At 44.8% G+C, this 18058-nt stretch overlaps 1 protein-coding gene across 1 annotated transcript; it reads left to right on the top strand.

Moving 5' to 3' along the window:
* The first annotated feature begins 14949 nt into the window (after window positions 1–14949).
* LOC119383048 (proteasome maturation protein) lies at window positions 14950–17372 on the top strand. Its single transcript, XM_037651026.1, has 6 exons — window positions 14950–15015; window positions 15427–15521; window positions 15605–15665; window positions 15731–15832; window positions 16507–16600; window positions 17242–17372. Exons 2-6 carry the CDS (start codon window positions 15427–15429, stop codon window positions 17307–17309), a joined length of 420 nt encoding a protein of 139 aa, XP_037506954.1. The 5' UTR covers window positions 14950–15015; the 3' UTR covers window positions 17310–17372.
* Window positions 17373–18058: the final 686 nt, after the last annotated feature.

The following is an 18058-nucleotide window of genomic DNA, read 5'->3' as shown; positions in this document are numbered from 1 at the left end:
CACTGCAGCGGCCGCTTTTGGGAAAGGAGCGCGGTGCTCACGCAGAAATAAGTTCAAATGTGACAGTTCGCTCTCATCCTGTGTATGTTCGTTCCGTGCGTCCTTTCTGCTTGAGCAGCGCGCGTTGCAAGTTTCGAGCTGTTTGCCGTTCTTCGCGTGACATTACAACTTGTTGCTGTAGCATTCATTCCTTCGCCCTTGCGGCGAAAGAATGCACAACAAACGCTCAACTACGTCTGTGAAGACACGTTTCACTTTCGTGTTATACCGATCCCTATGACAGAGGGATCAGCCATGTTTTTCATACCTATCATTTACTGCGCATGTGTAAGGGTAAAATGATCACATATGCGATGGGGTATAGGCGGTGTCCGTTCCACTTCAAAGCATTCCCGATATCTGAGAACACTATATGTAGGTGTCAAGGTACAATGAGTTCCGAAATGTACATTGCATACAGGAATGATAGCGGACTTCTGAGTAAATGTTGCTGGCCACTCCGATCACTCTGCCTTTACGCGTGTGCGGCCGATGTTGCAAAACATTAGCTATGTAGTACAATAAAGCAGCGATGCATGCGACGCGAAAAACTGAGACTAAGTAGTTGATAAGCAATCTGAAGCGATTATTGTGCCTCGGACAAAGCTTTTTGAAACTCTTTGCGTGTATATAGTGCGCCAGGGTCACGCAGGATAAGACTATGCTGCAACTTCTCCATTCAAACTGATGGCGCTTGAAAAGTTTATCAAATACATATCGATTCATCGATTGTTTCGCGATGACCAGCAGATTACACCCCACTTAGATTAGATGCTAGACAGTCAGATTGCTGCATCATTCTTATCGCTATGCTGTCTGAGGTTCGGACATATTCTACTGTGGCATATTGTGATTGTGCTATAGTTGTGCTCGTTGTAAGCGCCACTTTTTCCAGTGCTATATAATATAAAGTACCACCTTTTTAAAAGAGGCGTCATTTACCTATGTAACTTTATAGACCATACCCTTTCGGGTTGAAGTGGTGAAAATGCTGTCGATCGATTAGGGCTCATACGTCCCACGACAACAGGGAAAGGGACGCCCTTCACCTTGTGCTCATCCGTCCCCCATCAAGAAAGAAAAAGCTATACAACATGAGAAAAAAAGAGCATAATAACGTTCAAGCAGGAGAGATACTGTTGGGGTGTGTATATAAGAGGTGTTGTCAGTAGATCGAGACGGCTGATAAGAGGGACGCGTGGGAAGCCGGCGATCCTCCTCGCCGCTCTATCAAGCATCACCCACTCCGACCCGACTCGCTCAATGTGATTTAGCGTCGTTTGACGTCATATGCGTGGGAAGTGGCGCGCTTCCTGTGTGTGTAATTTTTGCTAGTGCAAGGAGGGCGCCTATCTGTTGCTTCGAGAGAGAGGTGTGAAGTACCGTACCTGATACGAGGAAATGCGTGTGCAAGCGTGGCCGGCTCGGACGTTTTGGGCAGTTTGTTATCTTCGGCCGAACACTTGAAAAGCAAAGGAGTAAACTGTGGCTTAGTGCAGGGCGGGCAGCGCGCGTCGCGGTAAATATCGATAACACCGTTCTGCATCCACGCTGCTATACTGATAGGTGTCTCCCTTGGTACGGAATTAAATAAAATGTAAGTAAGTGAACGAATAATGTTTTCACGGTTTTATGAACCAGACCGCTGCATGGTATGGTGACAGTACTCGCGTTGCCTCCGGCGAGGCGTTACTACATTTCTCGTTAAAGATTAAAAGCAAGTTAAGGTTAGTAGCGTTTCATGAAGTGGCATGGTCTTTCTTTCTTTCTTTCTTTCTTTCTTTCTTTCTTTCTTTCTTTCTTTCTTTCTTTGTATAGCTTTTCTCTAAAATAAAACATATTACGACCCGAGCAATAAGCTAATGCTCTTTTCAGAATTAAACTTGGTCCCGAGGTTCAGGTTCCTGGGGCACTTGCCATACTCGTGCGTTTAACTGTAGAGTACTAGAATGTGCTATAGTTTCGCCATGTTCTATGCCTTTCTGTTGTATTTTCACACCTCTTACGCATGAAAAAGCATAGCGCATAGAAAAAGAGAGAGGAGAAACCGTCTGAATCGTTCCTCCAACGCCTAGTTGATGCGCAGTACGAATAAACACAGTTCAACGGTATGACGCGAGTGTGACGTCAATCTTGAGATCGCATCCTTTGCCAATGGCCTGATCACAGCACACACAACGAAACGAATGAGCCGACCAATCAGCGGAGCGGTGGCAGTACACAGTCGCGCTAGCGTTTTCATCATCACCGCTTGTTTTGCAATGGAAATATCGATCCTCCGGCACGCTGTTACGGCTAAATGCTTTCAGGCTTTTTATACCAACAAGAGAAGGTTGAGTCTTTTATTTGCTTTTTGATACAGCGTTGCCTTGCAGCTCATGAAAGCAAGGATATTCGCCTACTCTTAGGAGGTGTGTATGAAAGCGGCCGCTAAGTACGTAGCTCAGAGGACCGCGTAACTCGGAAGACGCAGTTAGATCAATTCAGAGGCCGAGGGACCTCATTCGTTCGCTATCACTCTCTTAATTGCAGAGCTCACAGTGTGACCTTCGGTTCGCCTTTGTCTCCTTTTTGTTAGGCCCCATTCGATAAGCGAGCACATCCGATAAGCGAGCGCGTAATCAGAAGTGTGCACGTTCGTGTGTGCGGCTCCCGATGGCGCATCAGTTGGGATCTAGTTATTATGATTTCTTCTCGGAGAGCAACTCCATTACGACGCAAGATACGCCGTATTGTTCGGCATTGTGACAACACATGAGCGGTAAAAGAATCTCGAGGTGCTTCTTATTATTATTTACTTCTTTCTGAGTGGAATGAGCTAGCTAAAACGAACATATACTATCTATAGTTGGCTGCTAGCAATAGTGCAGGCGCATGTAGTACGTGCGCCTGCACTCCCTGTTACTCATATATTGAATGCAACAACATAAATCAACAAGAAAAATAGTAACAAAAATTGGGGGACGCTTAAGCTTCGCCTTTAAGAGTTGAACGCGATAGCGATATCCGACCCCATCCTCATCGTGCTCTGTTTCGCTTGTCATTATGTTCACACACACACACACACACACACACACACACACACACACACACACACACACACGCGCACGCACGCACGCACACACACACGCACACACACACACACACACGCACACACACACACACACGCACACAACACCACACACACACACACCACACACACACACACACACACACACACACACACACACACACACACACACACACACACACACACACACACACACACACACACACACACACACACACACACTCTCGACATACTTATAGTAAAGGTAAAGGTTTCCGCCCTCTTCAGCAGCATTTTTATGACAACGGTGTACCCACTACGCGTGTGTAAGAGAACGCGCGCACTAATGATGTATGCCCTTTGTAATGGGTGTCATGCTTTAAACCAGCAGCAATTACGCGCGTGATACTCTTTCGAAGTTGCGATGCACCCACTACGTTTTCGTAAGGGAATACGCGCAGTAATGTGTGTGTCTTTTGTAATGGGTGACCGGCTTTAAACCACCAACGCGTTATGCAGTTCACATGGTGTGCCGCCCGATGGCAATATATGCTTGTACTCCGTTTTACTGGGATATTACATCTCGTACTGTGACACCTGTACACAGGACGCGTGTGTTTGTGAAGCATTAAAGTTAATTTCAGTTCAGTTACAAGCAATGGAGTGGCTCTGTGGTGGAACACCTGCTTGCCACGCAGACGGCCTGCGTTCGATTCTCACTCGAACCTGAGATTTTTTAATTATTTATTTTATACAAGATGATTTTTCGCTCACAACCAACGACGCCGACACCGGAATTTCTGCCGAACGAGCTCTTTAACGCTTTCGCGTTAAAAGTAATAAAGGAACGTGCTTGAATTTGCAGCGATTAGCGCGAATTTTGTGAGCTTTGCAACTCTCCGTATGGCCGCAACATGTGTGTACTGGTTATTAAATCAGAACACAACGACACGTGTTAACTAATATTGAAGATTAGAGTAGATTAGATAAGCAGAGCTCTAAGTATTCCGCATACCATAACACCTGCCGTCTGGTCCCCTGCCAGCCTTCTGAAGTGCTATAGCTAATGCAAGATATGGATGACAAGACACTCGAAGCTGTCAGATGCACGGTGCGGTAGCGTTTGCGTTACTCGGGCTAAACAATATTGCACGGAACACGTAATATGCGGCTAGATGCAAAGGTATCGTGAAAATTATAAATTTCAGCGCCAATATCTCGCACGAACTTTTTGCTTTCAATTTCATTTCGTTCAGGTAACCCAGTGGTGTACATTCGCATTGGAATACGCAGAACATCCCGCACGACAGATCAATACGAGTACGGATACCTCCATTACATTTCACTTGCGCATTTTGTCTGAGAACGAACTAGCGATATTTATTGAATGTTGAGCCTACATACTTATTATGATGTAGTAACGTCCCAGCATTCAGAGAACCAAGAAGGTCACTAAGGTACCCGGCAATTTGTGAAGCAACGACGCAATTCTACCGCAGTATGCGGTACAAGAAAGCGCGATAATATGATACTAATAAAGTGCTAGAGATTTCAACAATCAGGTTCTCACACTACAACGGCTTGTAAGAGCAAATAATCGCTAATCATTATGTGGAACACACTGTTAGCGGTGGTGGCCGATCAATAGGAAACAATTGGCTTACGGAGCATTGCGAATTACCCCCACGACAGGTGCTTACAAAAATGACAAAAATGTTCTATTGCTAGGAACGTTAGCAAAAACTAATGCCAGCCAAACGCGATGTCGGATTCATTATTAGCTAAGATGATAGGACTTACAGCAAACTGCATTTATGACATGCAAATTTTCTTGAATTCCGCTCCATTTGCATTCGACGGCTCTACCGTCGAGTGAACTATCATTTATACTATAGACTAGCATTCTGAAGCTTCAATTTCATTTCTTTTTTTTTGTATGAATGTGACGGAACCAATAATTGCTTCTCGGAACGATTCCGACACCGGCACTGCCAAAATCGGCTACGAATGTTTAGGGTTTTCAACGTAAGAAACTATACAACCGAGGTTACATGCAATCATTTCTCTAACAGGCCGCTTTCACGCCCAGAGTCTTTGTACGATCCAAAAAGTACACATTGTATACGAACACATTTGAATACATGCTTAACAATGAAGTCTCAGTTGGCGCTGAACGAGGATCAGTTAGAGTTACTGCATTTGTTCCCCTATGGGAGCATATACCCGTAGGAAGTTTATCTAGTAACTCTTTAGGATCAGAATAACGGAAGCGCCCCTTCAGTATATGAAAATAAGCTGTATTTCTATATAATCATCGAGAACATGGACCGTGCACTATCCCATTGTTGTTTATTGCGATAACAAGCTTGCTACAATGAGGAAATCCGCGCCGCGGGCTGAACCAGTTGATGCCACACCGGTGATCACATACGTATATAGGCAACGGCAGGCGCTTATCAATGGCACGTCGCGGTGTGTGGCTGTTCATAAAGCTGCCTGTAATTCCTCATGCGCCAGTGCTACGTGCCACAGCGGTCGCGCAATAAGCGCGCAGAACCGTTCGTTGCTTTCAATTTCCGGTCGTTCACCCCTGCATTGACCGGCAAGGTGATATCGGTGCGCCACGCTTCGGCCTCATAAACAACGTTGGCTGAGCGATACAAAGGCTTCATCTGAGTGTTCCCGACTGAGTTACGTGTTTGTAAATGTTTACTGCCTTTCCATCGTAACAATACTCATCTTTATTTATGAACGATAGTTATATACTGGTAATGGCTACAGACTAATGACATATATAAACTAATAGACTAATGATAGGAGGTCCCCCTGGCAGTTTCTAACTTTGGGACTTCCTGATGATGTATACAAAACGTTAGCCCATTTTCTTGACCATGCGATAACAATAAATAAACTTAAACTTGAACTTAAGTGCTATACACTGTTGGGAACCCCTGCATTATGTCCAGAGAATAAAGAAGAAAGAGAGAAAAGCCGGGCATTTAAGACATATATCGAAACACGGCCACTACCTTCTTGTTCCAGCACTATTGATTGATTGATTGATTGATTGATTGATTGATTGATTGATTGATTGATTGATTGATTGATTGATTGATTGATTGATTGACATGGTTTATTTATATTTCTTTTTCTTTATTACATTCTATTTAACGTCTAAAAGCAACACTATAAACACTATATACGTTAGAGAGATGCTGAAATGCGGGAGCTGCGCATTAATTTCGATCAGCGATCTCGCATTTCGCAGCAATCGAAGTGGAGTACTCCGCGGTGGAGAAGAGAACCCGCGACCTTGAAATCTGCAGCAGAATGCCATTGCCGCTAGGCTTCCGTGGCGAGTGTGTCAGAAACTTTCGACGATTTCACCTCAACACTACGAAGGAAAAGTCAGCACGGTGCCACGTGTAATCACGCGATCTTCTAAGGTTCCCTCTAACGCACGCAAGACATCGGGCTTCGTGGTGTCGGCCTAAAGTGCTGCACGTCGGGTAGGCGGAGTCAACCGGAAGCGCCAATCACTCACTTCCGGCGAACGCTATCGCGGCTTCTGCAAGATATCTCGAGGATGGGCAGGCTGTGCGCACTGTGCCGTGTGCGCGCACTTGTGGCGTGTTCCGCCTGAGCGGATGCTGCAGACAGCTCGGCGCTCGATCGCGTTGAGTTGGATGAAGATGCGGAGGTGACGTGTTCGCTTTTTTAGCGTGTCGATTTTGAACAGCCAAGTTATATGCATTTCTGCACCTTTGAATGCAGGTATGACTGCAACGTTTGCGAGGCAGCAATTATATACAGGAATATAATAATAGTTGAAGATTTCACTTCCCAAAACCACGATATCACTGTGAGAGACGCCGTAGTCCAGAGCTTTGAAAATTTCGGCCACCTGGGGTTCTTCAACGTGCACCTAAATCTAAGCACACGGGCATCCAGCATTTCGCCTCCATCGAAATGCGTCCGCCGCGGCCGGGATTCGCTCTCACGACTTGCGGGTCAGCAGTTATATACATGAACTATAGGCTAAACACTATTCCTCGGTGCGCGAAATAGAGGTCAGTGGCTGGATTCCCGAAAAATTTTGTTCAGAAGTGCTTTGTGGTGATTGGCCGGCTGCTTTCGCTACTGATATTCCCAAGATCAGAATTTGCTGAGAATTTCCCTCAGCAAATTATGGTGAGCAATCTATCCTTTGTGCAGAGAGAGAGACAAAGAGGGCGCGAATACGGGTCCTGATATTCTGGTTAAACAAGGCTGGCTTCCCAAAGCCTTTTCTCCGTGAGTGCGCTTTGCCATTGGCCGGCAGACTTCATTAATAATATGGCCAGCTTTCGGGTTGGTTAGAATATTCTCTTACGAATGTTTCCAGCATAAGAGCTTTCTGCGCGTACAGTCCCAGGTCATTATGAAGCGAATGATATCTTACTTGGCAGGCGCACATCTAAATAAGAATGCATAACAGAGAATGTATTCGAGGTTAATTTATGCATTGAAAACGTCGTTTCATCTCACGCCATATGACTGCAAGCATAACAGCGACTATCAACTTCGCTAACTTGAGAATCATTTTCTATTATACTTGAGCGTGCAGAGGACAGCTGCGAGGTTTTGAAAGTTTCATAATGTTTCCGGCTAAAGCGTGGCGATTCGCTAGTATCTGTGTCGTCAAAGAGTATTTCGCCTGACACCAACCTGTTCATTCAACGGTCAGAATACTCGAACGAACGAACGAACGAACAAACAAAGAAACAAACAAAGAAACAAACAAACAAACGCAAAAGAAGAAGCAGCCGTCACAATAACGTTAGCTTCTTTCAAACGAGGCTTTAATTTATAAATGTTATATCTTTCACACATTTAGCGGCTTGTATTTTTATTTAAAAGATCTTCCGTTCAAATTGTGCGCGTGAAAATAGCTCGCTTTATTGCGGAGAAGAGCCCAACTAACGGTGTGCCGGCCCAGGCTTCTGATTACTCATCAGCACGTGCGGTCTTAGACGCGGAAAACGAGAAGAAAAGGCTGGAACACACAGTCTTTGTTTACACCGCGTGCCATTTTAACAGAGTTCGCACCTTTTACTGAAAACGCCGGCCTCTAGAAAATAAGCCAGAAGGAATTCAGTCATGAGGAAGCGCTGCATACATTGTGCTTAGATTCCATGTGGTAGTCATAACATTTAGTGAAAGCCACGCTTTTGTGGGTGTGTCCATACCGTTAGCCATACCTTGTAACCATACCGTTAGCATTACACTAGTAAAATTGGCCATGTAGTCGTACATCCGATGCCCTGTAGAACGAGAGTAGCACTCAGGTTATCTTTAAGAAAAATAAACAAACGCGAAATGAAATACGCTCTTCAACCTTTCTCTGCCACGGCCGCTGGGCTTTTTATCCAGCGGCCGTGTCTCTGCTGATATTATCGGGGTACTGCAGCTCCAGTGACCTCGGCTATACGCTCCCTCTCACAACAGCCGGTAAACCTATTGCGGTTCTGCACGACCCGGCGCGAAACAGGTGCTTCAGCGGGAGGCACGTTTTGTGTACATGCATTCCTGGCCTGTCCAGATACTTCAGCGCGAAGCAGAGAGCCAGGGAATTGCAGAGTAAGCGAAAGGGAGGCACGAAAGGCATGGAGAGTTGCGTGTGCGCCACGAACAGAAGCGCACGGTTCCCAGAGAGAAAGAAGCGCGTGGTGTGTGTCTGGACCCTCAGTCACAGATCGTCGCTTCCCGTCTTCTGCTTCGTCTTCACGGTCAGCTAGCTTTTCTCACGCTCGCCTCGTCGAAAACGCGCGCACCGTCGAGCACGCTACAACGTTTGAAGCAACTGCCCCATGACAAGCGGTGAAGATTCGACGATGCTCGTGCCTTCTGCAATTCGTTAACATCTTGGCACCCAGCATATATATGTGCACGCCATGGTTCTCCCCAGATTTTTTTTTTTTTAGGGTGGACATATTGAGAGCGGTGGTGGGGAGTGAGGGGGGGATATTAGGTTAAATAATTTCAAGTTTTCAATCTTCCCGTTTTCGACATACATCCACATTCCATTTCTGGGCGCGCATTTCTGGCATCTACGAGGCACATAGAAAACAGAAGCAAGGGCGCTTGTCTTCGAGCGCTGGCACTGGAGTTGGCGATCCTTGAAACCACAAGGCCACATGTCGAGACTCCTTTTTGCATAACCAGGGGGCGGGAGGCACGGCTCGCTGGCGTTGCGCGCGCACAGTTGCTTATTCTTTCCTCAGAAGCGCACTTCAAAGGGGTATCGGAGCGCTGAATGGTGAACCAGAGAGGTGGGCGGCATTTCCACCGCCGCCCACCGTGCGTGCGGTGGGCGGCGGGTGGCGCGTCAGCGGCAGTTGTCGACAGAGAGGGAGCCAAAGCCTTGTAAAAGAGCGAGGTGCAAAAAATAAATCTGTCATCGTTCTCATCAAATTTCCTAACTTTGTCTGTGCAAGGTACATTCGATCATTATAATACATGCGTGGAAGAAAATGGAGCACTAGTTAAAGCTGCTAACGCGCATTTGTGCATACGAGCGGTTGAACAGTGATTCAGCTGTGAAGAACATGCAGTACATATATATGCACGCCTCTTAGTAACAATTATAAGTTTTTCTGGACGAAAGGACAAGAAGGGCGTTATGGTAATAAGGAAGAGAACATCATGTCTTTCCATGCGCTGGTTTCGCCTGAACTGAAGGTGAGGCGAAACCGACTTGCAAGACTGATTTAGGAGCTAAATTCTAAGATTATTTAAATTCTGGGTTTGTATTCACAAAAATATCTTAAGCTAAACTGTTTGAGGCCCATGTACTTAGATTTAGGTGCACGTTAAAGAACCCCAGCTGGTCGAAATTTGCGGAGCCCTCCACTACGGCGTCTCTCATAATCATATCGTGGTTTTGGGACGTTAAACCCCAGATATATAGTATTATTATTATTATTAAAAATATCTTTAAAAATTTTCGTAAGAGAACATCTCAGTCAATCACGATGCGGGACATATCATTAGCGAAGCCGGCTGACCAATGGGAAAACGCACTTAGGAAAGAGAGGTTTTGTGAATTCGATCCCTGATGTTTTATTCGCCAAAACACTGATACGATTGTGGGGCACGTCGAAGTGGTGAACTCCTGATTAATTTCGATCACCTCGAGTTCTTCAATGAGCATTTAAACCTAGGCATACGAGTGTTCTTGTATTTCGCTCCCACCGAGACCACGTCATAGCTTGGGCAACACCTTAAGCTATACCACCGCGAGTTTTGGAACCAGCCTATAGCACCCTAACGATTAATATACGTAATAGTCATGCACGAACTGCCTTCCTATCTAACGCACGCTGCGCACCCGCTACTTCCAGGTTATTAGCGGCAGGCGAGTATCACCTAGGGCGGTACAATATACAGCGTTCTCGGAGCCGAATTCGCGAAACGTTTCTTTCGCTAGTGCTTCGATGCCATTGGCCGGCCGGCTTCGCTAATGATATGTCCAGCACTACGGTTGGCTAAAACATTCACTTGTGAAGAGCTCTAGCGTAAGATGTTTTTCTATGAATACTGGTCTGGTATGAAAGTATAACCAATGCAATATTGTTACTTAAAGAAAATTGAACAAAAGATAAATTATGATTATTGCTAGGGCGCGAAATAAGCTCAGAAGGATATACGAGATAATGATAATGATATATGATAATGACGTATCATAAACCTTCAAACGCGCTTCGCCACACACTTAGTTTCACATAACCAGCGATAGTGGAGCTGAGGTATCAACGTGCAGGTGGACGGCGTCGTCCTATGTACCCTGCAGGCCCATAGACGGGGGAGTAGGGGGACCTAGCCCCCCCCCCCCTAGCCCCCCAAAAAATTGAATTAAGGGGGTTGTTTTTACCGAAAATAAAAAAACGCCAGGCCTGCGCGGAAAGCGCAGCACAGTCACAGCGAAAGCTGGAAGAGCGGCATTTCTAGAGCCCGTTATAAACTCTCCTGTGGCTACTAATACAGGTACATTAGCAACGTACCCACTACGCAACAAAGCGTAATTTTTGGGAAGTTGGGAAGCACCCAGCACGACATTATTCGTTGTTCTGCGGAGAAGCGAGGTACCATATGTAAGCGATTATGTGCAGTTTGTTGATGCGGCGGTTGATGACGATGAATAATTATGGTTGCGCCCTTTGTAATGGGTTGGAAGCTTTAAACGCCCCACTAGTTACGTAATGCATATTGTGTGACGCCCGGTCGTTATTTAACTGTCCCACCACGCTTTATAACACACTTTAACCGGAGAAACGTAGAGCGAGAGAGAGAGAGAATTGACTTTATTGAGACCCTGAGGAAATGGATCATGGGAGCCTTATGGGCTTCCTTGGCAACCAACAGAAGTGCACTTGCGAGGAACCCACTACGCTATAAATCGTTGTAATTTTTGAGAAGTAGGGCAGTAGGCACTGTGCCATTTCTCGTGATTCTACAGACAGCCGTGGTACCTGCTAAACGCATGTAAGGCATTATGCGCACTTTGCTGATGCTGTGCGTGCTGACGATGAAGAATTATGGCAAAGCTCTTTGTAATGGGTTGGAAGCATTCAACAACCTACTCGTTGCGCAATTCGCATTGTGTGACGCCTGGTTACAGAATCCGCGTTGTGCGACGCTTGGTGCTTATTCTACTCTTTTACCACGCTATATTGCATATGCTAATGTGGTTCCTTCCCGACATGAAGCCTGTATAGGACCTTTTTGCGAAGCAGTTTGAAGCACCGGCATGGCTCAGAGGTTGAATACTGGGCTCCCACGCAGAGGGCCCAGGTTCGAACCTCGTTCCATCCTGGAATTTTTTCTTATTTAGTTTTTTTTCTTATTTCGAGCGATACTGGTTACGGACACCGGCGGCGGCGGCGGCGGCGGCAGCGGCGGCGGCGGCGGCGGCGGCGGCGGACAACTACGGCACCAAAAACGGCCGGTGAAATGATCTCATAACAGCTTTCGCTGTAATAAAGACAATAGGTGTTTTTCTCAAATAGTCAAGGTTTTCAGCAAATGCTCCGCCCCCCCCCCCCCCCCCCCACCCGAAAAAAAATTCCTGGCTACGGGTCTGGTTTCCTGTACTGTCCAATCTTTAAAAATAGATGTATCAGCTTTACAAGGTATACTGCCGAAAACGAAGTCAATGTCACTTTGGTTACGGCATGATGGGCGGGAAGGCGTTCTTACAGAAGGTTGCGTATCGGCAAGCGTAAGCGACATCGCGTCGCGTTGAGTGAACAGTGAAAACAGTATTGCAGTTCTTCATGATATGTAGTAAAATGAAGTTTTGATGCCCAATAGTCGCCCAATGCATTGCAGAAAACATTCACGTAGAATCTATCAACAGGCACGATGCGATAGCGCATGAATTGGCGCAGTCGAAGCACGGTAAAAAAGGACATTACCATCAGGCTGTTATGCTTGACGTATGTACAATCGCTATTTGTGTATACAACGTTGTTATTGTTCACGAAATGCACGCATCCGCAAAAAACATTACGTGCTTCAACTTGGTCGTCAGTCACGCTTTCTGGCAATAAAGGCAACAGTATCGGGCGCCCCTGATTTCGCAGAACAAGTATGCGCTGGTCATTCCGCTAACAGCTTTTGTTTAAGCATTCACCATTGACGTGCTTCGAATCGGGCGCGATTTTTTTTTTATAATACCCACTCTCACCGACATCATATATTGTCCGTTCAATGCCCGCATTTTTTGGTGGAATATCAACAGCGATCGCTGACAAAACAGGAACGTTTTTTTCCCCCGTTTCATCTGCGTTCGAATTAGGGTAAATTCATCCCATACATTTCATATATCTGCAGTATAAATTTAAAAGCATAATGAAGAAATGTGATCATACGGCATTTTACTGAAGTGGATTTTATTAAACGCGGGCGTAGAAATTTTCTGATAGGATACGGCTTCGGTGACGTAACTTTGGGCAAAACGAACGATCGGAGAAGCGTTAGCATATTTATGGTCATAGAGTCCATAGTCTCCTAATGTGCATCTATGCATGTTGTGTAATGTACTACATCTATTGATCTATGTATAATATCATATATGGGTGTTGTACTCTACTACTAACAATTCTAAATGCGTGCAATCGAGATTCTCCCGCAATGGCGTATCCAGGAAATTTTTCAGGTATATAATATAGTTGGTGGGGGCGGGGTGGTGGGAGTCTATACGTCGTTTTATGTCAGGCATCTGGGTAAACAGGGCGAAGCATTTGCGACTGCAACTGTAATGCATATAGTTATATACAGATGTAAGTTCATATTGACTTGATGTTCAGTATGTTTAGTAGCAAGAGTAGGCAGCGAAGAAATAGCCCAGAAAACCGACGGTTACGTTAGGAAAAACAAAACAATTAGTACGCAGAATTCGAATGACCTCGATCATCCTTCGAACTTCCGTCTCCTCCATCCAGCGTGTGCTCAGTATTTTGAAAAAAAGTCCCATTAGACACTATACATGCGAGCGTTTCCGCCAGCTGGTAAGTCATATACAGATAGTAGTATGACTTACCAGCTGCCGTGTTAGTTGAAAACACGAACCAGCTAGCGCTCCGCTACATCATACAGATTCTTTTGCGGAATGCAGTATATTTCGGCGATAATAAAATCTATATGAGGAGAACGCAGTCAACTGGACGATTTCGCAAAAGAAAACACATGTGCGGCCTGCGTGTTATTTTTCCTATCAGATGATGAAGGTCGTAATGAATTCCTTACAATCTCTAACTCGTTCAGAATACGAGCTTCTAATTCGCATAAGCTGTTGGCTGATGACATATCTAAACATTTATCGATAGGCTTCAAGGCAGTCCGATAAGCTTCAATTGGCAGCTGCTCTAAACGAATCGCTTGGCGAGCTTGTGTTTGACCATACTTCGTAATGCAGTCAGCATACAGTCTAATTAAATAAGCAGAACTTGTAGATAAGGCATTTTGTAGAAAAGCGTATTTCTAAAATACCCTTTTCAAAAATTATTAATCAAGAAAATACATCATTTATATTACATTAAACCACTTTCTATGTAAAATTTCCGCATTTCAATATAATAAATAACAGTAATAAACAATATGGTTCGTCATAAAATGAATCTAATCTTCATTCTTGTAATCCGCTTTTTTAGCGATGTATTTCGCATTCATAACATGTTGATAAGTGTAAGATGACTGATGAGTGTGTATACTCACGGTCTTCGACTTGTGACGTCCGACACAACAACGTGAGCTGCATCAAAATCCACGTCTTCGTGACGGCTGTCCATGATGTCATTCTCGAGAGAATGCGGAACGTCAGTCCAACTACGAGTAACACGGAACGTCGAAAGCACGTGGATGCATCGACAGCTAGGGCTCCACGATGCGCTGAAACATAGCGTCGCGCATAGCTCCGGTCAGCGTAGGGCGAGGGCCCGCGAGGGCGGAGTCCAACAACGTGGTTCAGCTGATGTTCAAGCGCGGGAGAAGTGAGCGCGGAGGAAAGTGGAGCGCGGGCGGCGCGCTCTGTTCCCGTTGCTCACGTGGTTGCTACGCCACTGATTAAACACACCGCCCCAAACAAACACAGACAAAAAACACGCAAAGCGAAACAAGCTTTCTTTAACCCATGCTTTAACCGATCGATGATCGATGTACGTTTGCAATGAGCATGCGTGAAGCTCTCATATATTGAGATGGTAGCTATGAGATGCGGAGTAATGCGAAGTCATAAAATACTTAGACCAAAACACATTTCAACTGCAAGAAAAACGAAATCGAAACCGAAACAAGACCTAGATGGCGCTTTGGGTGGCAAGTTTTTTTTTTTGTTTTGTTATTCAGCCGGCCATCTTGTTTAAAAGCTGCTTGTTCACTGCTTGAAGGTATGTGCTTCGCACGCTGTATTTTACTAGCCCATTATAAATAGCGTAGCTTTTACTGTGTGTAGTAATTGACAGTAGTGCCCTGCGCGTAAAACCCTACTAACTAACGAGAGCTTTGACGAAAATGAGCTGTAGGATCTAACGATGAGCAGCTCCGCGAGTCCATCGATGGATGTCATGTATGTCGTGTTGCGCGGCCCTATGTTTTCGGATTTGTTGCAGTGCGGTCGATTCATTTGTCTTCCTGTGACTGCAACATCCATCTTAATGTGTGTATTGATAACCGAAAGTCCCTCACTGGAGCAGTACATTGATGTTTCGTGCAGCCGTTTCAAAGGACGGTTGAGGATGCATATGTAGGCTCTCGTGTTAACGCTGTGTACTACATTATTTCACCATTTATGTCGTCAGATGAGTCTTCCACCGCTGAGGCCCACAAACTCTGTGAAGAAGCCTGCGTCGATGGAGCATGGCGCCTACGGTGTCCACGAAGTTATGCTTCACGGGTGAGTCGCAGTGGGCCGGACAACTTACGATGTTTTTGAGAACGCATCTTGGTTGATAGCTAAATTCGATTTTGTGTCTCCAGGTTTCCCAGCGTGAGGAACAGCCTCGCCTCTTCCCACCCGTTGGAGGAATCGGAAAAACATGTACGTTTGCTTTTTGGCAGCTTAGTGACTTTCTATACTTACATGATTTGTTTTACTTTTTATAGTTCGAGGAAAATGCTAGAAAGATGCAACTGGCCGCGGTCCGATCCATTCAGGGGCTTCATGCCCCTATGAAAATCATGTTGGAAAGGAAAGCAGCTCTACAGGTAAGGCGGTAACTTGGAACAAGCATCAGGCGGGAAATTCGCCATTTCATTAACTCTGAGTCATCGGTAGTCTTACAAAAAACTTCACTGTGAATGTAGCCTCATTCATAGTCATCCATAATTGGCTCGTACAGCTCCGCACCATAAGCATCTGTGGGAAAATACGATACTACATAAGGAAATACCGATTGAACAAGGCCCTTCGACTTTCTTTATAGAAAGGTGTGGTGACCCTTGAATATAACTCGCTTGATGGTTAGCAAGCTGAATAAAGTTCGTTTGGGCATGTAAGTTGGTAGAAATAGTAATGTCTTATTTTCAATTAGTACTGCTCTAACTCATAAAGCTGTATTGCTTAGTGTAATTTACCAACCTTAAAGGTGCAAGGAAGTAGTGCATTGAGTGTTATATAGCTAAGTTGAATATAGCTATTGGCTGACAACTACAATGCAGCATAGAGTACAGTCTGTGAGGCACACATAACGCTGGCTATTTCACTCGTGACCAGTGTCAACAGCTTCGACATTATTTCAAAAAGTGACATGCTCTACAACAGACATCACAGTGAAGGACATTTTGAATAACTTGACTATCCCAAGATTTCTCACCAAAATCATAGCCAGTGTTTGCAGTCTCTACTGTTATCGACTGAAACCAACCGCTGTTTCCACCAGATTGGCAGACTGCCATTCTTGCCAAGTTCCAATACCATGTTGGAGGCACTGGACGGACGGGATGAAACCATCACGTTTGAAGACATCTACAATGGTACGTCATCTGCACTCGACTGTGCCTGTGTATTTCAACATTTATGTTGTGGGATATTATAAGTAAAAAAACAAAGATATTGATGGAAGAGACAGAGATATTCGATTGCATTTCCTATTATCATGTGACCCTGAGAGTGGTCAGTCCTGGTGATATTGACATGTTGGTCATATCTGAACCAGTGGCAGAGGAATGCCAGATGAAATGGGACAATATAAAATACAGTCCCAGGTGTCAGTAGCATGCCCATGATCTTGATTTCTAGTTAGAAATTGCCAGGCTTCATGGCGTGGCATTTGAGTTTTTACAGGGCTTTTACAAAGTCTAAATGTTTTTACTGACACAGATTGTGGCCATTCTAGACACTTGCTTGAGATGTCTTCTTGAACTGAAGCACTTTCTTGCACTGTCTTTTGTTTCTTAGCTATCACTAGCTTTTTGGTGTTGAAGCCTCTGCAACTGAAAAAAAGAAAATTCTTCAGGCTATTGAAGTAGAATAATTTACATTCGTTGTGCCATAAAAATGTAATTATTTGACTTTAGGTGTAACGGTGCAGAAATCGGAACACATTTTTTACCCTACGAAATGATTTGAATGTGGCACGAATGACATGTTCTCGATGAATACTGTTGTTTTTCAGATTTCTCAGAATCGGAGGTTTTGCGACCGCCTCACCTGGTAATGGAGAAGCACTTGAACATGCTGTGATCCTTTGAAGAAATTTGGTCATGTAAGCTTTTGCAAATAAATCCAGTTTTGAGCACACACAAATGTTTTCTGTTTGGTACAGCCTTCTTGATCACACTGAAACATTTGAACATCCTCTCAGACACAACTGTTCTTCCTTGAAAAGCAGCTGAAATGGTGGCAGGTTATTCCTTGCAATCAGCCTGCACTTGAATGTCTATGTAACAACTAGAATGACTAAGCATATGCAGCATGCATCACTTATGCATGGATGTTTTCATTTCACGAGTGCATGCCTATTCTTTGGCATTAATAGTATGAGACTGTAATCTGTAGGATTACAATCTCATACTATTGGATGCCTCGCAAACTGTTCCCACAGCAATATGACAATCAAGCAGCCTGAGTGGGAGTGGCTTTTATGTAATGATAGGAGTTGCAAGGACTCCGGGTGACAGTGTGGCATTGCCATAGTAACTACTGTATGATGAAGACATTGCCATATCAACAATGAGATACAAAAAGAAGGTACCCAAAAGTAACAATACATAATTCAAATGTTCTTTTGAACATCTTAAAAAACAACTGCCTTCAAAGTACCCTCTCTGGCCTGCAATGAACTTCTCGTCAAACTGCCACACAGAAACTTTACTCAAGGGTGGTCATTTGCTGGGGATGACAGTGTTGTACACAACCACACGGCTTGTATTTCACCCTTCTGTGCCAGTAAATGTAAATAGTTTTAAATTTGTGTCTGTCCTTGACGTAAA

The sequence above is a fragment of the Rhipicephalus sanguineus genome, chromosome 2 (assembly GCF_013339695.2).
Source record: "Rhipicephalus sanguineus isolate Rsan-2018 chromosome 2, BIME_Rsan_1.4, whole genome shotgun sequence".
Classification (NCBI taxonomy): domain Eukaryota; kingdom Metazoa; phylum Arthropoda; class Arachnida; order Ixodida; family Ixodidae; genus Rhipicephalus; species Rhipicephalus sanguineus.
This window is presented reverse-complemented; position numbering and strand designations above follow the sequence as displayed.